General features: G+C 40.6%; 1 protein-coding gene across 1 annotated transcript in view; it reads left to right on the top strand.

Moving 5' to 3' along the window:
• The window catches only part of LOC126418785 (peroxisomal targeting signal 2 receptor), a 46,475-nt gene extending 23,734 nt beyond the window's left edge, over positions 1 to 22,741 (top strand). Inside the window, exons 5-8 of the mRNA XM_050085717.1 lie at positions 6,219 to 6,327; positions 7,392 to 7,585; positions 8,689 to 8,774; positions 21,779 to 22,741. Of these exons, the coding sequence (XP_049941674.1) occupies positions 6,219 to 6,327; positions 7,392 to 7,585; positions 8,689 to 8,774; positions 21,779 to 21,962 (573 nt within the window). The 3' untranslated portion in view covers positions 21,963 to 22,741. The remainder of the gene's footprint in view (positions 1 to 6,218; positions 6,328 to 7,391; positions 7,586 to 8,688; positions 8,775 to 21,778) is intronic.
• The last annotated feature ends 450 nt before the right edge of the window (positions 22,742 to 23,191 follow it).

The raw sequence follows: 23,191 nt of genomic DNA, 5'->3' as shown, positions 1-23,191 counted from the left end.
ACAACTGTGGGAGGGGTGAGAGGGATAGTGGGCAGGACATTTCTCATTTCAGGAGGTAATTGAAACTCTGGCGGAGTAATTCAGTTGCTCCAGTCCTGGGTGGAACTGAGTTAAGAGGGGAATGCTCCTCTGTGGCCGGACAGTGGGGCTTTGGGAGGTGGTGGTAGACTGGAAAGATAAGTCATGGGAGATTTGTTTTTGTAAAAGGTTGGGAGGATAATTACGGTCAGTGAAGGCTTCAGTGAGACCCTCGGTATATTTCGAGAGGGACTGCTCATCACTGCAGATGCGACGACCACGGGTGGCTAGGCTAGGCTGTACAGAAGGGACTTCTTGGTATGGAATGGGTGGCAGCTGTTGAAGTGGAGGTATTGCTGGTGGTTAATAGGTCTGATATATATGGACAGTGGTACTGATGTAGCCATCGTTGAGGTGGAGATCAACATCTAGAAAGGTGGCTTGTTAGGTTGAGTAGGACCAGGTGAAGAGTGTGTGTGTGTGTGTGTGTTGTGTGTGTGTGTGTGTGTGTGTGTGTGTGTGTGTGTGTGTGTGTTGTTGTTGATAAAGGCCATTGGCCAAAAGTTTTAAGTGTGAAAATCTTTGTGTTGTGCCTATCTGCGACTCAGCATCTCCGCTATATCGTGAGTAGCAACTTTCCTTCTCGTAATATTGTGTTACATTCCATCCTGCATTTTCCATTGTTTGATAAATGCTGTAATAATATATCTGTCTAGTGGTACCTGTTCACAAGAACAGCACAAATGGTTCAAATGGCTCTGAGCACTATGGGACTTAACTGCTGAGGTCATCACTCCCCTAGAACTTAGAACTACATAAACCTAACTAACCCAAAGACATCACACACATCCGTCCCTGAGGCAGGATTCGAACCTGCGACTGGAGCAGTCACGCGGTTCCAGACTGTAGCGCCTAGAACCACTTGGCCACTCTGGCCAGCAGTACAGCACATCATCAACAAATATGATCCAGTACTTAATTTTACAATTCACTGGCTCTTTCTGTAAGAAATTTTGTTTGAAATTGTCCATAAAAATATGTATCTCCTCTTGAAAACTTTGTTTACCCTTTTTTAGTTACTGTAATTATTGTAATATTTTCCTATGTAATACTTTGTCATTTTTTGTATCTTCTGTGTAAATAGTATCTGTGTAAGTTGCACATCATGTTTATTCCTGTTTGTGCCATTTAGTTGTCACCTGAAGATGGCCTGAGAAGCAAAAGCCAGTTTGTGACCAAATAAATATAATTTTGTAGAACATCAGGAAGTGTTTCATTTTTAATATTTGTGTTTGTAAACATTAAATGTGGACAATGATTTACCCATTCAGAAGGGTGCTGAAGCCTTTTTGAGGACCTGAAAATCACCCAGAGACTGTACAGTGGGAGATTACTACTAGCAAGCCAAGAAAATGCAGCAAGATACCAGCTGCATGAAACCACTGATGGAATAGCCTTTTTCAAGGAAACTGCAGCATATACCTAACTAGAAGTTCTTTTCCCAGGGAGGAGAGGGATAGGGTGGGGAAGTTTAAAAGGAAGAGCAGGTCAACAGACCCCTAGTAGGGGGGGGGGAGGGGGGAGTAGACAAAGATTAAGTATCCACGTGCTCCTGTTTGATTATTTTAGGTACAGTGATTTTGCTATATTTAAATTTTTATTATGGAGTATATTAGCAGTCCTTAGAGCAAGTGTGTGCATTTTATGCTTTGTGTGGGTATGTGAGGGAGAGAGAGAAAATGTCACAAATTGCTGAAGAAGTTGTATATTCAGTATTGCTATTGTCAGAAACGCCTTTGATTGTCTTAATTATACTTTTTTGTTTGATAATGTGACATCCAGGGGCCTGGTTAGTATACTGTGTGAATTCACAGTTTTGTCACACCTATGTCGCCATGAATAAGTCAGTGCCATCATGCCACCATTGTCTAATGTGAAGTAATAAACTGTAACAGTAATGAAAGAAAAGGCATTTCCTATATATTAGATTGCTGCATAACTCAATAGTGTTTTTTTTTCCCCATGTTGGTATTCCAGTTGCTATGGGCTTATTTATTGATTTTCATTTTCTCTTTGCAGTTCATTGTTGCTATTTGAGTTAACATATTGTCATTTTGTCACAGTGAATGAAGTAATGGGTGCTAGAAAATTGAATGCCAAGTGGAGGAATCAGAACATTTCCGACACCCTCTTCTATTTGAGTTCAGTAGATGGGTGACAGCAGCAGAGGTAGCCAGAAACATTTGTGCCATGTATGGGGATAATGCCACTGGACAAAGCAGTAAAATGGTTTTCTCAATTTAAGAAAGATCGTCATAATGTTAGTAACTCTCCGCATTCGGGAAGACCTTCGGGGTTTGAAGAAGATTGTTTAAATGAATTAATCCAACAATGACATCCATCTGTGTACTCAAGAACTTGCAGATGTGATGAACTGTGATCATTCCACCATCATGCTACATTTACATGCAATAGGGAAGGTTAAAAAAAAATCAGGTATATGCTCCAAGTGAAATTCACAAAAATCAATGCTTGGTCATATGTGCATCTCTGCTTGCATGTTATCAATTGGCGCCTGAACAATGACCATTCCTATCCTGAATTGCTACTGATGATCAGAAATGGCGTCTTTATGCTAATATCAGGAAAAGAAAGGAATGGTTGAGCCCACACAAAGCAGCAACTTCCTGAACAAACATCTGTTCACGTCCACAAAGGATAATGTTATGCATCTGGTGGAACAGCGATGGTGTGGTGTACTACAAACTTCTTCCTTGAGGAGTAACCATACAGCTGACATTTATTGTCAACAACTGAGATGGCTTTGGAGACACAGTCCAAGAACAATGACCAGAAAGACAACATGAATTGATGCTAACTCCACTATCATGCCCACCTGCATTCTGCTAGACTGACAAAAAGCACTATACAGAAATTGGGTTGGGAAGTCATTCCACAACTCTGCCCCCCTTATTCACCTGATCTTGTGCCTCAGATTGTTAACTTTTCTGCTTTCTATCAAACAACCTTCTAGGAACTTTCTTCCTGAATGAACATGCGCTCCAAACATAGCTCAACAAATTCTTCACCTCAAAACCATGTGATTTCTACAGCTGCAGAATCGAAAAGGTACCGCAGCATTGGCAGGCTGCTGTAAGTAGTGAAGGATAATATATTATTGATAACTAGTCTCTGTTATGTGTATATGTTGTTTATTAAAATTATGTAAAAACCTTAAACTTATGCACCAACCCAATATTTTAGTGGAGACAAAGGACTATGTGCAACGGTTTATTTTTATTGAGAATTTCAATAACATTGTGCTATGTACCATACTGAATTTGTAAGAAATGTTAACACATCTTAAATTCTTACACTAGACAAAACAGTTCCAATGAGATTCAACTCAGTAGCCATTATCAGAAAGTGATGTGCTAGACAGATAAGATTATGAAGGAATGTCAGTATAAATAGGAGAAGCTGTTCTCTATGTACCAAGCATTCAGTCCAAGGCTTATGTATGCAACAAAACAAGTAAATGTTGACTTAAAAGAGAATTCTGTTGTTAAGTTTCAGCTTGGGAAAAAAAGATATGAATTATTTAACAAATGCTAGCAATTGATGAGACAAGAACAAAAGATAATGTCAGATAATTAGTAGCAGAATGGCGGAAACTATAATTTTGATGCAGAATTGCAGACTATCACAAACTAATGATCTGCTGTATGCGAGCCATATAGTAACCTCTTTATAGTTAAGATAACATCTACACACTGGATGTACAATTTGTTTTTTTGCAAACCAAGCTCTATGATTGGTGGAAATTGTGCTACTGTCTGTGGATGACTCAAAGTTCGAGCATGTCTCTTCTCTCCCTCCTCATGTTCCAAGATTTACAGAGGCTCTCTCAAATGTGTTGTCCAGCGGTATAGCAAGAGAATCTCGGTGAAGCTTGTAACATCTGGAGGTAACAAGTGAAAAGATGAAACTTTTAGTCAATATGTGATGCATCCATGGTTTGTAGGTCACTCCCAACAAAATTACCTCTTAATGGTTTTGAGGCCAGATCCAGCAAACAATTTTAACCTGTTATGAATATATTCACTTTATTGTTACTTGAAGTGGAGACATTGGGAACATGGCAGCTATGAGGTTGAAAAAGGAAAGAAAAATAAGAAAAAAAGAAAAATTCCGCAATCAGGTGTTGAAGATTTCATGATGTTGACTGGCCACTGTGTGATCCTCTGCCATGTGCATTGTGTGGATGCAATATGGAGGGAAGGCGTTTCTTCAGTTGATATCATGAGGCTGACTCCACTCTATTCCAGTCCTCCTACCTAGGAAAAATCCATGGAATTACTGGAAATTGAACCAGGGTCCTCTGTACGAGTGTCAGACATACAGGTCAGTTGGCTACAAAGACGAGATAGAAAAACACCATATTAATTCAGAGTTAATGGTCTTGTCACTTCCAAACAGTGTAATCTGATATCCATAAAGGGAACTACAAAATAATTTGTCAACAACCTTAATAATTGTTAATCCCTGAGACAATTTGTGTAGTAATATAATAAATCTTATTTTGCCGTCCATGTATGTATTTTCTGTCACCTTTCTGTATAGAATAAAACCCAATTCCCCAAATAATTTAAATTTTAATGTGAATTTTTTGAAATGCCTTGCAAGTGTTGGCAGAAAGAAGCAGTCAAATACACTAGTGAGCCAAAACATTGACCACCTGCTCAGTAGTATGTTGGTCCACCACTGGAGAGCAATAGATTCTGCATTTCATTGATTCAGTAAGTCCTTGGTAGATTTCTGGAGGTATGTAGCACCAGCTGTTTAGACACAGGTTATGCAATGCCTACAAATTATGGACTGGTAGTATGTTGGTGGAAAGCTGACATCTAGTAGTATATTCGATGTGTTACATTGTATTTACATCAGGCGGATTTGGTGATCAAGACTTCAGTGTGAGCTCTCTATTGTGCTGCTCCAATCACTCTAGCACGATTCTGGCCTTGTGACAAGGCAGTTATTCTGCTGGAATATGCCATCACCACTTGAGAAGACCTGAAACATGAAGGGCTGCAGGTGGTCTGCAATAATTTTCCATAGTCCACAAATGTCATAATGCTTTTGATTACTGCTTATGTCCCATGGAAGGCAAAGTGAGTGTCCTCCATAGCACAACACTGCCCCAACTGCCAAATGTCAGTGGTCCAGTTATATTTCAAGCAGCCATTTGCCTGGGTGCAGCATGTCTGGACATGACCATTGAATTGGTGTAGTAAGAAACTTGATCCACTCAGACAGGTAATACATTTCTGTTGATCCATGGTCCAATTTCAATTATCTTGTGCACATTGCTGTTGTAAATGGCGATGTCATTGGGTCAGCACAGGAATGCACAGGGTTTGTCTGCTCAGAGCCACATAATGATGCATTCCTAAGCACTTGTGGGTGTACTAACACTGTACTCTGGTCATCACATCTGCCATAGATCATTCCTACTCTACTTTACAGAGCAGGCAAGCCTCTAATCTCAGCATCCTGTGATAAGACCTGGAAGTCAAACACCTTATTACCTACTTGTGCTTTCACAGTCCTTCAACCACTTTCTGTAGGTGCTCATGGCAGAAGTACTTAGTCAGTCGACCAGCTTCACTATTCAGAAAAGCTCATTCCCAAGCACTGAGCCATAACAGCCTGCCCTTTGTCAAAGTTAACCCATGTCACTAGACGTCATCATTGTTAGAATGATTCCTCATTTGTTTCCATTCCACTTACATACTTTCCTTATCACCAAGTGGGCTTTAGTCTTGCAGTCAGCATAATTTTTGGCTCGTCAGGGTACATCACAACTTATGATGTTGGTTACTTTTTATAGTAAATCTCTCCAAAACATGAAAATGGAGAATCACTGGGGGAATGGTAGTGTTTACTAAAAACAAAACTCCAGTGATGATTCCGGAAATGATGATGAGTTAACACTTTAAATAATTGCAATTGTGATTACTCAAATTTGCAAGAAGAGGAACATTTTCAGTGCATATCACCCATTCCTCAGTCACTGTTCCAGTTCATGTATGGTAGAGATCCAAAACCTAATCCGTTGCTAATATTAAATATTTTGCAGTTAAAAATTAAAAACTATCCTGAATGTTAAGAAGTTATATATCTCTATAATTCTCTTGCAGTGGGATCCAAACCGTTCAAACTCTCTGGCAACATTCTTGGGACACTCCCAACTAGTTTACAATGCTATGTGGTCTCCACATGTTCCTTCATGCTTCGCCTCTGTCTCAGGTGTGTTTCTACAATGCCTAAAGTTTGTATTCTCTTTATTTGTTACTTCATTAATATTTCTGATTTATTAATTGTCTAGTTGTGTTTAATATATGTAAACATAAAGCCAGTACAATGTCATTGGCAAAACAATGATGTGTAACGCATTATTCAAGTACGTTTCATTAACACACATTCATTTTTGCTAGTTTAGAGATACATATTTCCATTTTCTTGTATAATGATTAATTTTCAAAGTGAACCTTGGTTAGCTGAACCTTTTTATTATCTTTAGGAAATAAATCAATTAAGCATGACAGACTACTTCCCCCTCCTCTTTTGTATCAAGAAAAAGAAACCTCCTTTCACATAAGTTCAAGATCCTCTTAGCTTTCTCCCTGCTTTTCTTTCAAATATTTTTGTGGGTAAGCTCGTGTGTTACATAATTGTTTTAGCCATATCTATAGATAACTAGATCTTATACCAGAAAAAAGCAAACCTTCTGTAGTTGAAGGCCAGGGACAGTCATTTCTATGCTATATCATCAGAGAATAACATCCTTACAGGATTTAGAAAATTTGTAACATAGCTAAAGTGATCACTTCAAATTTTACCACCTAATGTGCACATATAGTTATGTATAGTAGAATATAAAACAGTCAAAAATCATGCAGTCTCAAACTAAATATTGTTGGTATTACTATTTCTTTAATTTTCTGTCTTGGTCACATTCACCTTTGAGTTAACGGAGACTACCGTAGTTTCAGACATTTCTGGTCATCTGTCATATTGTAAAATACAAAATATTGAAGTATACATGTAATGTACATATAGCATTCTATATGTACAGATAATAATGGTTCATATTAATGGTTGTAACATGCCAGAGTTGTTCTCACTTTATTAATAAAATAAATTCATAGTATAACAACATTTAAACATTTTAAATTATTCTTGATGCATGTACATGTGTGCGTGTGCACACACACACACACATACACACACACACACACACACACACACACTTTTAATGTTGTAATCTCTCATTATTTTGTGAATTAATTGATCATCATACTATCCTGTAGGTGATGGAACACTGCGAATATGGAACTCGCATATGCCACAACGTGCTACGATGACATTACGAGCACATGATGCTGAGGTGCTTAGTTGTGATTGGTGCAAGTACGACCAAAATATTCTAGCCACAGGTGGTTCAGATGGCCTCATCCGGGGGTGGGATCTCCGTAGTTTCTCAATGCCAATCTTTGAACAGAAGGTAAGTAGCAGTTAAAAAATTCAAAACAAGAATATGGGAGACAGAAAGAGCATAACTCTTAAGGTCTGCTATGTTTTGCCGAAATGGGCACTGTCACTAATGGTGTGAAAACTTGCTCTTATACTGGAAGGTACCGTATTTCAAAAGTACCATTGTTTTAGCAAGTTGTGGGCAGATTTAGAGGTCCCTGTTTGCAAATGTTCAGCATGTCAAATTATGCGTCAATTTCTTGGCTCATAAATTAAATTATGTGGTAATGAATGAGTCTCGATTACTCTGAGATTGTGCAAGACAGGAAAAATTCCTTAGTTCAGTAGCTTATGTTTGTATGAGGAGTGGTAGAAATCGTATTACAGAATGTATTTCACCCCTTAATGAAAAAAGAAAAAAAAAACATATTTAGCTAACTCATACTCCCAACTGATCATCATTTCTCTCCTCTGTTTTGAGTGGTCTCCTAGATTTGTCATCAGTGATACATTGAATAAAAATTGCTATAAGAGCTAACTGTATAACATTGTTGAGTTCAATAATCAGAATTATTGTTGCATAGTAGCTGTCATCAAGATAAAGTTAGTCACATGAGGGATAAAGTTAGTCACATGAGGTGGTTACTGGAGGAGAGGTAGCTGGCACAAATAACTTGGAAAATAAATACCTGTGATGAAAAGTAAATTAGGTGGGCAAAGGAAAAAATGAGTAGAGGGAATAAAAGTTATGGCAAGAAGTAGTCTACAGGAGGGCAATTATAAATTGTGGAACTTAGAATGCAACAAATGACCTTTGATGTTGGAGGAAGACATCTGATAGATAGATAGATAGATAGATAAAGCAGCATCTGTAAGATATTATTGGTTTATGAATATGAAAAAAGTGTATAATTTATATTTTCAAAATGGTACATTGGGTCCTTTATCACTGTAATCGATAGAGAAAATTGTATTAAGTTGAAGGCATTCATATTTTCAGCAACAGGATAGGCAAGCACTTTTCATTTGGCAGTTATATTATTTTGGCAGTTTCATACATGAAATGAAAAGATAAAATAACTTCTTATATTGAATATTGCTTTGGTTTTCTGTAATAATTATTTCTCTTTCTAGGGATGCGAATTTGCAGTTCGAAGGGTGAAGTTCTCTCCACATCATCTCTCAGTATTAGCATCTGTTGCGTATGATTTCACTACAAGGTATGTCCTAAATGTATTCATTACTCTGTGTGTTGAACTTTTCAATGAATGAGAATTTTCTATCTCCCGTAACAAGCTGACTTAAGGATCAATGGTAAATCATGGGGCAAAAAATTAAGAAATGATAGCTGAGCAGCAACAGTAAGACCAACTTATACTTACTTTAGAACATGAAATACCATTTGCCTTGTTTAGAAGCCAAATGTAATGAAAATATGTATAAAAGGCTATCAGTGATAGACTCAAGGATAATATGCTCTAAAAATTTCAAAGACAACTGCGCATGCATGGCAGCAGAGCACGGGTCAACGAAGTCTACGTTGCCGAATTGTGTTGCTACAGACAACAGTCAGCTCATTTGCCTACGGTACATTACACATTACACATTCAAATATATGAGGGGAATAATAAATATTAAAACCAATTTCGATCAATCGTCATGAGAGAAATATTAATTCATGTCTTGACGACGTTGCGTCCACTGCTCCACAGATTTACTCTGCATGACGTTGGGAGGCGAGAACAGCTGACACAGCTTTGTGAAGATATGAAGTATAATTTTTCTCAAAATGGCAATTGGCTAACGATAAGGTCATTGAAACTGCTTGCAGTAATTACCATTTATTGTAATTTGAACTGCATAATAAGTAAAAATGTCATACTTTTCGCTGTTAATGGGCATTATGATTGTAAACTAACACATCCAATGTTACAGTGAGAGACCACATTTATAATCCTTTGAATAAGCAAACAATTAACCAACTCCAGGGAATGCTGGCCGATCACATCAAAAACCCCAGATATCTCGACAAGTAACAGTTACTGTCATTTTAGGGCCTTAAGTTTGTGCCTTGAAAATGACATATGTTTACATGTGGAAATAGGACTTCTGACGAATTTATCCAGCTGCATTCTCGCATACAACATGATGGGAGAAGCTTAACTGCTCCTTGGGCAATATTTTGAACGTTATAGTCTTCTTAATTAAAAGGATGCAAAGTCCTAATCAAAAAGGCTAGGAAGTTCTCCATTATTATGTATGCAGCTGATATGTTGACGAACACATTTTTTAAACCATGAGTCTGTAAAACTATGAAATGTTATTACTTTGTTCCAAAGTCTATATCATAACACCATCGTCACTTCTGTTTGAGTCAATTTCTGAACAATATGATTGTAAATTTACAATGGGAGGTTCAAGGCACATATCCATCATCACTTCCCTATCAAATTCTTCTTTCTGAAGCGTTTCAGCATGCCGCATAGACAGTGCGCCAGCTGCAGGTGGAATGTTGTCTATTGCATCATTGTCTATTGTCTCGTGCACAAGCGATTCACTGTATGTTATCTTGAATCATTCATTTCTTTCTCCCACATAGCCTTAAAACCCTTTGCCCAAATCATTTCTATGGGGCTACACTGACAGTGACACGGGGGTAAATGTTAAACTGTGTGACCCCATTCACATGCAAGGAGGTCAAGTTTGTACATTCTGTCACGTGACTTGTATAAATTGACAGGCTGCAGGAGATTGGCACGAGTCTGGTTTATACAGTGCTTAATATTTTTGTTTTTAAGCTAGGGAAAAATATCCGCTTTTCCAGTGTTTGTAATTGATGTTTTCTCTATAACATTTGAATTATAATTGACAATGACCAACTTCAAAGCAAGGTATGACAAGAATTGTGAATCACATCATGAAAATGACAGCGTTCATTTCCAAATGGTAATCACTGCTGTTTTTCTTACACGTAAATAAAAGTTTAATCTCAGAAACAAAACCAGAAGAAGAGCCAACACGAAGAATAATTATCCAAGAACTTATTCCTATGAGAACTTTAAATCTGCCACTACCATTACACATTTTCCAGCAGATCTTTTTCAAAATATTCTGACTGACTCATCAAGGTAATACAATGATGAACTACCTCCTTCTCTTGTATCATGAATCTTTATATGGGATATAGTTCATGCTGCATCTATGTCACTTCTTTGATCTAAAACTCTCTTCTTAATGTATCTGGAACCGCATTTACATTGACGAAGCTGCATAACTATTACAGGTTTATGTGATGTCGGGCATTCATCATTCACATCAAGCATTTTAAAATAGCGTTGTTAAAACCATCCATTGGTGTTACAGGTTCCTTGCGATTTCAGTGCTTTCCAGGCGACACGAAACCAACTGTTTCTGTGGTTGCTACAGCTCTGACACTTTCATTTACAATTCCTTTTACAGTTCTCTTGCCGACACCACCTGGTTCTGCAGTCCGTTCTTGTGTTTTCAAATGTCAACGGTAGGAGACCTGCTTTCAAATTCACGTTTGAAAAAGTTATAAATGCAGTAAATAATCCACCTCACCTGCTTGTGAAGTACTTCACATTTATTGCCGTCACTTGACTTTTTTTTTTTAAATCACACTTAAACATTTACAGATACATGTTCACAGTTATACTGCTGCAAGGAAAAAAATGAAACAATAAAAAAATTGACAGTTGAATGAATAATTCGGTTGTCACCAAGTACGGCAACAGTGCAGCATGTAGAAGTGAGATTCTCGCTCTCTAGCTGTAACTCTCTGCCAGTGCCTAGTGGAGGGGGATACGCAGAATGGCTGAAAACTGACCGCCTTCTTACATGACGCAAACTTTAGGATCAGTTCAATCAGTACTCTTGTCCCCACACACAAAAAATTGTACCAACCCTTTGCAGTTAAACTGTTGTTTCTTTTTTATGTTGTATATCATACCGTGAATTCAGTGTTATGCGGCATAGCTGCTGTTTTAAAATGTACGGCGGCATCATCATCGGAATCAAATGCTTTTGGCATTTCTGTTGCAAATTATTTTAAGAGTAAGCCATTGCTGATGCATTTCTGAGCTTTAGGTAATTTTAAGTGTGCGGCATATGACGCAATGAAACTCTCTTCTTCGAGATTCGATGGCTCAGTCAACTCATGTACCTCTACCTTTAAGTTATTGACAAGAGGACATTGTTCGTCATAGGAGTAATGCCTGTGTGTCACTTCACGGAGCAAAAAGAAATACATATTAAACTTTGAGGTTTTTCATTGGAATTATGTACAGAAAGTCCTTTATCTCCCATTCCTCATGACAAACGCTCTTTAAAAAAAAAAAAGCCATAGAAATAACCGGAATGAAACTAGAATGATGGCCATGGCAATAAACACAATGACAACTTGAATGATCGTGTGATGTTACTGAACAAAATGCCTAGAGGAAGTGTACTAACAAAACAGTGATGCCTCTTCGAAGTCAAAAAGATGCTGCCCCACTGAATTGCTGATAAGCAAACGAACTGAGGGCTGCTGCTGCACTGTGACGACACTGCCCGAGTAGTGTTCGAGGAGGAAACACTCATTGGAGGGAACTATCTTAAGAGTCACACTGTTCCAGTCCTGCCTTAATCCCTTAACATAAAACCCTGAGTTATCTTGATTTTATTTTGACAGAAACTTAAAATCCCTAGTACACTTGGGCAACTTGAGAACAGACCTAAAAAAAAAAAATCCCCACTTATATCCGTTTCATCACCGACAGTTACATGTTCAGCCACTCAAGAGTATCTGGTACTACATTTGTAACCTGGCTGTCACGTTTTGGTTGAGGTTGTTGTCACCAGATATTGTCTTTACTGTGTGGAGCTTTGGACCTAGACAACACAACACATGCTTTCACACTCTCTCTTATATTGTTGTTTAGGCAACGCTTTCAGAAAAAGAATTACTATAATGATCTTGAGTTTGACATTGAATTTAGTAGCTCAGAAAGTGAAGAAGAATATGATGTTACTTAATTAGAGACTGAAAGTGACGGCAGTTAGTCAGTTGAATGCCCAATGTTCAGCAATGGTTAGAGATAAATACACTCACTGTGCTTCAGCTAGCTCCTTCAAGATTTATGTTCACAGAAAAATGTTGTGAAATACATGGTTAGACTTCATAATTACACATAAACTAAAAAATGACTTCAAGTTTCAGTATAATCAAGAGTCCAGTGCGTGAGTATACTCGGGATTTTATCATTGGTGATTTTCAAAATTTTGTAACTCATTATTTTGAGCTTTTAAAACCATCTTTGTGTGTTCATATGTAATGTCATTCATTATAGGATGTATTTCATTAATAAAAAAAAATATTTTTGGAACATAATTTGGAAAAAAAGTTATGTTAACCCTTTAATGACCTCTCACTCCCCCCCCCCCCCCCCCCCCCACACACACACACACAAAAATATATATATATATATATAGTTATAATAGAGGGAAACATTATATATATATATATATAAAAAAAAGAAAGATGATGAAACTTACCAAACAAAAGCGCTGGCAGGTCGATAGACACACAAACAAACACAAACATACACACAAAATTCTAGCTTTCGCAACCAATGGTTGCCTCGTCAGGAAAGAGGGAAGGAGAAGGAAAGACAAAAGGATATGGGTTTTAAGGGAGAGGGTAAGGAGTCATTCCAATCCCGGGAGCGGAAAGACTTACCTTAGGGGGAAAAAAGGACAGGTATACACTCGCACACACACACATATCCATCCACACATACACAGACACAAGCAGACATTTGTAAAGGCAAAGAGTTTGGGCATTTTTTGGGCAGAGATGTCAGTCGGGGCGGATGTACAGAGGCAAAGATGAAGTTGAAAGACAGGTGAGGTATGAGCGGCGGCAAATTGAAATTAGCGGAGATTGAGGCCTGGCGGATAGCGAGAAGAAAGGATATGCTGAAGGGCAAGTTCCCATCTCCGGAGTTCTGACAGGTTGGTGTTAGTGGGAAGTATCCAGATAACCCGGATGGTGTAACACTGTGCCAAGATGTGCTGGCCGTGCACCAAGGCATGTTTAGCCACAGGGTGATCCTCATTACCAACAAACACTGTCTGCCTGTGTCCATTCATGCGAATGGACAGTTTGTTGCTGGTCATTCCCACATAGAACGCTTCACAGTGTAGGCAGGTCAGTTGGTAAATCACGTGGGTGCTTTCACACGTGGCTCTGCCTTTGATCGTGTACACCTTCCGGGTTACAGGACTGGAATAGGTGGTGGTGGGAGGGTGCATGGGACAGGTTTTACACCGGGGGCGGTTACAGGGGTAGGAGCCAGAGGGTAGGGAAGGTGGTTTGGGGATTTCATAGGGATGAACTAAGAGGTTGCGAAGGTTAGGTGGACGGCGGAAAGACACTCTTGGTGGAGTGGGGAGGATTTCATGAAGGATGGATCTCATTTCAGGGCAGGATTTGAGGAAGTCGTATCCCTGCTGGAGAGCCACATTCAGAATCTGATCCAGTCCCGGAAAGTATCCTGTCACAAGTGGGGCACTTTTGGGGTTCTTCTGTGGAAGGTTCCGGGTTTGAGGAGATGAGGATGTGGCTCTGGTTATTTGCTTCTGTACCAGGTCGGGAGGGTAGTTACGGGATGCAAAAGCTGTTTTCAGATTGTTGGTGTAATGGTTCAAGGATTCCGGACTGGAGCAGATTCGTTTGCCACGAAGACCTAGGCTGTAGGGAAGGGACCGTTTGATGTGGAATGGGTGGCAGCTGTCATAATGGAGGTACTGTTGCTTGTTGGTGGGTTTAATGTGGACGGACGTGTGAAGCTGGCCATTGGACAGGTGGAGGTCAACGTCAAGGAAAGTGGCATGGGATTTGGAGTAGGACCAGGTGAATCTGATGGAACCAAAGGAGTTGAGGTTGGAGAGGAAATTCTGGAGTTCTTCTTCACTGTGAGTCCAGATCACGAAAATGTCATCAATAAATCTGTACCAAACTTCGGGTTGGCAGGCCTGGGTAACCAGGAAGGCTTCCTCTAAGCGACCCATGAATAGGTTGGCATACGAGGGGGCCATCCTGGTACCCATGGCTGTTCCCTTTAATTGTTGGTATGTCTGGCCTTCAAAAGTGAAGAAGTTGTGGGTCAGGATGAAGCTGGCTAAGGTAATGAGGAAAGAGGTTTTAGGTAGGGCGGCAGGTGATCGGCGTGAAAGGAAGTGCTCCATCGCAGCGAGGCCCTGGACATGCGGAATATTAGTGTATAAGGAAGTAGCATCAATGGTTACAAGGATGGTTTCCGGGGGTAACAGACTGGGTAGGGATTCCAGGCGTTTGAGAAAGTGGTTGGTGTCTTTGATGAAGGATGGGAGACTGCATGTAATGGGTTGAAGGTGTTGATCTACGTAGGCAGAGATGCGTTCGGTGGGGGCTTGGTAACCAGCTACAATGGGACGGCCGGGATGATTGGGTTTGTGAATTTTGGGAAGAAGGTAGAAGGTAGGGGTGCGGGGTGTTGGTGGGGTCAGGAGGTTGATGGAGTCGGGTGAAAGGTTTTGTAGGGGGCCTAAGGTTCTGAGGATTCCTTGAAGCTCCGCCTGGACATCAGGAATGGGATTGCCTTGGCAAACTTTGTAAGTAGTGTTGTCTGAAAGCTGACGCAGTCCCTCAGCCACATACTCCCGACGATCAAGTACCACAGTTGTGGAACCCTTGTCCGCCGGAAGAATGACGATGGATCGGTCAGCCTTCAGATCACAGATAGCCTGGGCTTCAGCAGTGGTGATGTTGGGAGTAGGATTAAGGTTTTTTAAAAAGGATTGAGAGGCAAGGCTGGAAGTCAGAAATTCCTGGAAGGTTAGGAGAGGGTGATTTTGAGGAAGAGGAGGTGGGTCCCGCTGTGACGGAGGACGGAACTGTTCCAGGCATGGTACAATTTGGATAGTGTCTTGGGGAGTTGGATCCTTAGGAGTAGGATTAGGATCATTTTTCTTCGTGGCAAAGTGATATTTCCAGCAGAGAGTACGGGTGTAGGACAGTAAATCTTTGACGAGGGCTGTTTGGTTAAATCTGGGAGTGGGGCTGAAGGTGAGGCCTTTGGATAGGACAGAGGTTTCGGATTGGGAGAGAGGTTTGGAGGAAAGGTTAACTACTGAATTGGGGTGTTGTGGTTCCAGATTGCGTTGATTGGAATTTTGAGGTTTTGGAGGGAGTGGAGCTGGAAGTGGGAGATTGAGTAGATGGGAGAGACTGGGTTTGTGTGCAATGAGAGGAGGTTGAGGTTTGCTGGAAAGGTTGTGAAGGGTGAGTGAGTTGCCTTTCCGGAGGTGGGAAACCAGGAGATTGGATAGTTTTTTAAGGTGGAGGGTGGCATGCTGCTCTAATTTGCGGTTGGCCTGTAGGAGGATGCTCTGAACAACAGGTGTGGATGTGGGAGAGGAAAGATTGAGGATTTGTTTGTGTGTCTATCGACCTGCCAGCGCTTTTGTTTGGTAAGTTTCATCATCTTTCTTTTTAGATATATTTTTCCCACGTGGAATGTTTCCCTCTATTATATTCATATCATTAATTTGAAGCCAACAATCACGTTTGTTATTGTTATCGTTATTGTCACTGTTACATTTCGAAGTCTTTTCTGTCGTCTTATTTCCTCCTTCTGTTTTTGCCATCACTTTCTATTCACCTTCTCCTTTTTTACCGTAATCCAGTATACAATTTTATCCCGTCGATATACACTCAGTAATACGTAATAATACGTAAATCACTTCCAAACCATAACCAAAAAAAATTTTTTTTTCCGCTTTGCTGCTATAAAATCCACCGTTTCCAGTCCACAAACAGTTCCTTTCAGCTATTAAACAACCCTTTCGGCAGTTTTAATAACTTTTGCTTTATTTCCATTTCCGTTTTTCTCACATCACAGATCATTTTTAGCCGCTTCCCACAGGTTTTAACGTCATTATTTCTTCATCAAACAATTGTTAGCTTCATTTCCATAATCTGCCACCACCAAACCACTCCTTTTAATACATCCTCACGTAGTTTTTTCGAAATTTTCCCGAATTTCTCCACCCTTTAACGTGTTTTGGCGGCAACACAACCACCTAACCTTTATGCACATCATTATCTACCTACACAAGTTCACCACAGGATCAACATAGCCCAGCCCTAACCAACCCTTTTTCGCCTTTTTTCACACCAGATCTCCATTTGCTTTCTAATTTTACCTTTATCTCTCCCCATATATTTTTTCATATTTATTCTCATTTTCATTTCAGCCTCGTGTTCCACTTTCCACCTTCTAGCACCATGTCACCCTCACAACACCTTCACAACGACCCCATTAAGTTTTATTTACATTCCCTCCGCAAACATGCCTTCGCCCTAGCCAGATTACACTCCCATATTTTATTTTCTCAGGCTTGTCTGACATTTGGCATCACCCCCAAAGGCCTCACACTTAAAGTTCCCATCTCTGGCTGCAACCCTTCTTTCCATCAGTCCCTATACCAGTTCCAAACCAAACAATCCATTGCCCTCACCCACCTAATCCTTCACCTACACATCCACTCAGCCAATCAACACGCCCATCAACTCCTATCCTTTATAAAAATCCTCAATCTTTCCTCTCCCACATCCACACCTGTTGTTCAGAGCATCCTCCTACAGGCCAACCGCAAATTAGAGCAGCATGCCACCCTCCACCTTAAAAAACTATCCAATCTCCTGGTTTCCCACCTCCGGAAAGGCAACTCACTCACCCTTCACAACCTTTCCAGCAAACCTCAACCTCCTCTCATTGCACACAAACCCAGTCTCTCCCATCTACTCAATCTCCCACTTCCAGCTCCACTCCCTCCAAAACCTCAAAATTCCAATCAACGCAATCTGGAACCACAACACCCCAATTCAGTAGTTAACCTTTCCTCCAAACCTCTCTCCCAATCCGAAACCTCTGTCCTATCCAAAGGCCTCACCTTCAGCCCCACTCCCAGATTTAACCAAACAGCCCTCGTCAAAGATTTACTGTCCTACACCCGTACTCTCTGCTGGAAATATCACTTTGCCACGAAGAAAAATGATCCTAATCCTACTCCTAAGGATCCAACTCCCCAAGACACTATCCAAATTGTACCATGCCTGGAACAGTTCCGTCCTCCGTCACAGCGGGACCCACCTCCTCTTCCTCAAAATCACCCTCTCCTAACCTTCCAGGAATTTCTGACTTCCAGCCTTGCCTCTCAATCCTTTTTAAAAAACCTTAATCCTACTCCCAACATCACCACTGCTGAAGCCCAGGCTATCCGTGATCTGAAGGCTGACCGATCCATCGTCATTCTTCCGGCGGACAAGGGTTCCACAACTGTGGTACTTGATCGTCGGGAGTATGTGGCTGAGGGACTGCGTCAGCTTTCAGACAACACTACTTACAAAGTTTGCCAAGGCAATCCCATTCCTGATGTCCAGGCGGAGCTTCAAGGAATCCTCAGAACCTTAGGCCCCCTACAAAACCTTTCACCCGACTCCATCAACCTCCTGACCCCACCAACACCCCGCACCCCTACCTTCTACCTTCTTCCCAAAATTCACAAACCCAATCATCCCGGCCGTCCCATTGTAGCTGGTTACCAAGCCCCCACCGAACGCATCTCTGCCTACGTAGATCAACACCTTCAACCCATTACATGCAGTCTCCCATCCTTCATCAAAGACACCAACCACTTTCTCAAACGCCTGGAATCCCTACCCAGTCTGTTACCCCCGGAAACCATCCTTGTAACCATTGATGCCACTTCCTTATACACTAATATTCCGCATGTCCAGGGCCTCGCTGCGATGGAGCACTTCCTTTCACGCCGATCACCTGCCGCCCTACCTAAAACCTCTTTCCTCATTACCTTAGCCAGCTTCATCCTGACCCACAACTTCTTCACTTTTGAAGGCCAGACATACCAACAATTAAAGGGAACAGCCATGGGTACCAGGATGGCCCCCTCGTATGCCAACCTATTCATGGGTCGCTTAGAGGAAGCCTTCCTGGTTACCCAGGCCTGCCAACCCGAAGTTTGGTACAGATTTATTGATGACATTTTCGTGATCTGGACTCACAGTGAAGAAGAACTCCAGAATTTCCTCTCCAACCTCAACTCCTTTGGTTCCATCAGATTCACCTGGTCCTACTCCAAATCCCATGCCACTTTCCTTGACGTTGACCTCCACCTGTCCAATGGCCAGCTTCACACGTCCGTCCACATTAAACCCACCAACAAGCAACAGTACCTCCATTATGACAGCTGCCACCCATTCCACATCAAACGGTCCCTTCCCTACAGCCTAGGTCTTCGTGGCAAACGAATCTGCTCCAGTCCGGAATCCTTGAACCATTACACCAACAATCTGAAAACAGCTTTTGCATCCCGTAACTACCCTCCCGACCTGGTACAGAAGCAAATAACCAGAGCCACATCCTCATCTCCTCAAACCCGGAACCTTCCACAGAAGAACCCCAAAAGTGCCCCACTTGTGACAGGATACTTTCCGGGACTGGATCAGATTCTGAATGTGGCTCTCCAGCAGGGATACGACTTCCTCAAATCCTGCCCTGAAATGAGATCCATCCTTCATGAAATCCTCCCCACTCCACCAAGAGTGTCTTTCCGCCGTCCACCTAACCTTCGCAACCTCTTAGTTCATCCCTATGAAATCCCCAAACCACCTTCCCTACCCTCTGGCTCCTACCCCTGTAACCGCCCCCGGTGTAAAACCTGTCCCATGCACCCTCCCACCACCACCTATTCCAGTCCTGTAACCCGGAAGGTGTACACGATCAAAGGCAGAGCCACGTGTGAAAGCACCCACGTGATTTACCAACTGACCTGCCTACACTGTGAAGCGTTCTATGTGGGAATGACCAGCAACAAACTGTCCATTCGCATGAATGGACACAGGCAGACAGTGTTTGTTGGTAATGAGGATCACCCTGTGGCTAAACATGCCTTGGTGCACGGCCAGCACATCTTGGCACAGTGTTACACCATCCGGGTTATCTGGATACTTCCCACTAACACCAACCTGTCAGAACTCCGGAGATGGGAACTTGCCCTTCAGCATATCCTTTCTTCTCGCTATCCGCCAGGCCTCAATCTCCGCTAATTTCAATTTGCCGCCGCTCATACCTCACCTGTCTTTCAACTTCATCTTTGCCTCTGTACATCCGCCCCGACTGACATCTCTGCCCAAAAAATGCCCAAACTCTTTGCCTTTACAAATGTCTGCTTGTGTCTGTGTATGTGTGGATGGATATGTGTGTGTGTGCGAGTGTATACCTGTCCTTTTTTCCCCCTAAGGTAAGTCTTTCCGCTCCCGGGATTGGAATGACTCCTTACCCTCTCCCTTAAAACCCATATCCTTTTGTCTTTCCTTCTCCTTCCCTCTTTCCTGACGAGGCAACCATTGGTTGCGAAAGCTAGAATTTTGTGTGTATGTTTGTGTTTGTTTGTGTGTCTATCGACCTGCCAGCGCTTTTGTTTGGTAAGTTTCATCATCTTTCTTTTTAGATATATTTTTCCCACGTGGAATGTTTCCCTCTATTATATATATATATATACACTCGCACACACGCACATATCCATCCACACATACAGACACAAGCAGACATAGGAAATTATATATATATATATATATATATATATATATATATATAATTTCCTATGTCTGCTTGTGTCTGTATGTGTGGATGGATATGTGCGTGTGTGCGAGTGTATACCTGTCCTTTTTTCCCCCTAAGGTAAGTCTTTCCGCTCCCGGGATTGGAATGACTCCTTACCCTCTCCCTTAAAACCCACTTCCTTTCGTCTTCCCCTCTCCTTCCCTCTTTCCTGATGAGGCAACAGTCTGTTGCGAAAGCTTGAATTTTGTGTGTATGTTTGTGTTTGTTTGTGTGTCTATCGACCTGCCAGCGCTTTTGTTCGGTAAGTCACCTCTTCTTTGTTTTTATATATATATATATATACACAGATGATGTGACTTACCAAACGAAAGTGCTGGCAGGTCGATAGACACACAAACATACACACAAAATTCAAGCTTTCGCAACAAACTGTTGCCTCATCAGGAGAGAGGGAAGGAGAGGGAAAGATGAAAGGATGTGGGTTTTAAGGGAGAGGGTAAGGAGTCATTCCAATCCCGGGAGCGGAAAGACTTACCTTAGGGGGGAAAAAGGACAGGTATACACTCGCGCGCGCGCACACACACACATATCCATCCGCATATACACAGACACAAGCAGACATTTGCAAAGGCAAAACTCTTTGCGTTTACAAATGTCTGCTTGTGTCTGTGTATGTGTGGATGGATATATATATATATATATATGTGTGTGTGTGTGTGTGTGTGTGTGTGTGTGTGTGTGTGTGTGTGTGTGTGTGTGTGTGTGTGTTTGCACTATATATATCGTTTTTCGAAAGCATTACTAAAGGAAGAGTCTGAGAGTCCGTGTTTCGTTGTGTAAAGGCGATATCTACTGGTAACCTTTTCAAAGAAAACACGACAGCCAGGCTACAAATGTACTACCATATGCTCGCTAGCAACCGAACATATAACTACCAGCTCTGAAGCAGATATAAGTGGGGTTTTATATTTCCGAGGGTCTGTCTTTAAGTTGCCTGTGAATACTCGGGATTTTAAGTTCCTGTCAAAATAATAAAAATGAGATAACTCGGCGTTTTAAGTTAAGGGGCTAATGCTGTCGATACACATTATCCTAGCTTTTCAATGGTAGGTTAAAAAGGAAGGGCACATGATTTGGACTTCCAGAATGAAAAATTTTTTTTTTTTTTTTTTTTTTCTATTTCATACTTTTTCAGGTTGCTGTGTCAAAATGTGAAATCCAGAACATTTAAATACCATCTAATTTTGTACCCTATCCCTGAACTTACATCATTTCCTATTCAGTCACTACTATGATTAATCTTTTTTTTTTTTTTTTCCTCTGTCATTGTTCTCTTATGATTGTTATTTTACTGTCTGTAAACAAGTTCAGAAGCTGTTGATGAAAACTTAAACAATATCAGATTTTGTATGTAACAAGAATACTGTAGACTGAATTAATATATCACACTGTCTTCATGCTGATTTTTTTTTTTAATGTTGTACTACTTTGTGTATTGTGTACAAGTTATCTCAATGATCTCTTTTCTTCAGGATTTGGGACTTCAAAGTGTCATCAGAAGCAGTGGAGACAGTAAAGCATCACTCAGAGTTCGTGTATGGTTTGGACTTCAATAGCCATGTGGTAGGACAGATTGCTGACTGTGGATGGGACTCACTCGTTCATGTTTTCAACCCTCGTTCTCTCAGTACCGTGCCATCCATTCCTATAAAGTGAATCATTCCAGTTTTCTTCGTGGTTTTCCTCCTCCTAGAATTTGTTTGTCAGTGCATCATCTGGTACATAGATCCCTGCCTCATATTTAAGTGGAAATAATGTAATCATTAATGAAATTATGAAGTAGGGATGATGGAATTTGATGCCAAAGAAGGTGACCACTCACCTACAATAATGAAGTTCTGAGCCATGAATGTGATCCACACATTAGAGTATGGGTAGATCTATTTTGTTTGAGTCTGCAGAATTACACATGAGCTGTAATAGTAGCTGGTAATGACCAACAACTATGTGCTGATACACCACTGTCTTAAAAACATTCAAGCTACTTTACTTATTATGGTATTGTTTTGCTTGCTAATGAAGTAGTGATACAGCTTTTGAGCATATGTTTTGGGAACTTAACACTCATAAGCTAGATTCACTGCAGTGGCTTTGAATAAAGCACTCAGAAACTTTAAGACAAGTTATGTAAGCTTTTCATGCCAAGATCTTTGGTGAATGACTTGACATGTGTATTCCTCCAGATAAAAGTTATAGTACCTGTAGCCTTTTTAAATAAATTCACCAGCAGAAATAGTTTGTGGAGACAAGGAGATTTCTATGAGCTGCCTTAATTATAATGCAAAAACTAAATTGTTTTCTTTGCAACTGTGTACATCACTGTTCATTTTCATCTTAAAATTTGAACATTTATTGTAGTCTGAGCACAGTGCACACAAGATTTTAGACTGTTTCAAACTGTGTAATAATAAAATAACCATCAGTCTAATGTTTAATATTTTTCCTTACTCATTTTGTTTAAGTTTACAAACCTTCAAAGTCACATACATATTTGTATTTATTTGTATTTACTCGTTGCTGGTCATTCTCTCTAAATACCAGTGATATGTCACACAAGTTAAATTTTTTGGGATTCATATCTCTATTTTAGTCGTTGTAACTGTGTTAACCATGACTTAATTGTTTAAAACAATAAAATAATACTAGTGATCACTTTATTCTTATTCAGTTCTTTTTATTACTCTTTGTACATGTGGTCATATCTATTCATGACTATAGATTTTTTACTTCATACTGAAGAAGGGAGTGGTTTTTTTTTAATAAAAAGAAAAGAAAGTAAAAAGTCAACTACTGTATTGATTACTACTAATAGATTCAGGTTTCCATGTTTATCAAATCTCCTAATTAATAAGTACATTGTACAGTTTTCTGTCGTGTATTTATTC

The sequence above is a fragment of the Schistocerca serialis genome, chromosome 9 (genome assembly GCF_023864345.2).
Source record: "Schistocerca serialis cubense isolate TAMUIC-IGC-003099 chromosome 9, iqSchSeri2.2, whole genome shotgun sequence".
NCBI lineage: Eukaryota > Metazoa > Arthropoda > Insecta > Orthoptera > Acrididae > Schistocerca > Schistocerca serialis.
The sequence above is the reverse complement of the archived record's forward strand: the minus strand, read 5'-3'. Positions and strand labels throughout refer to the sequence as shown.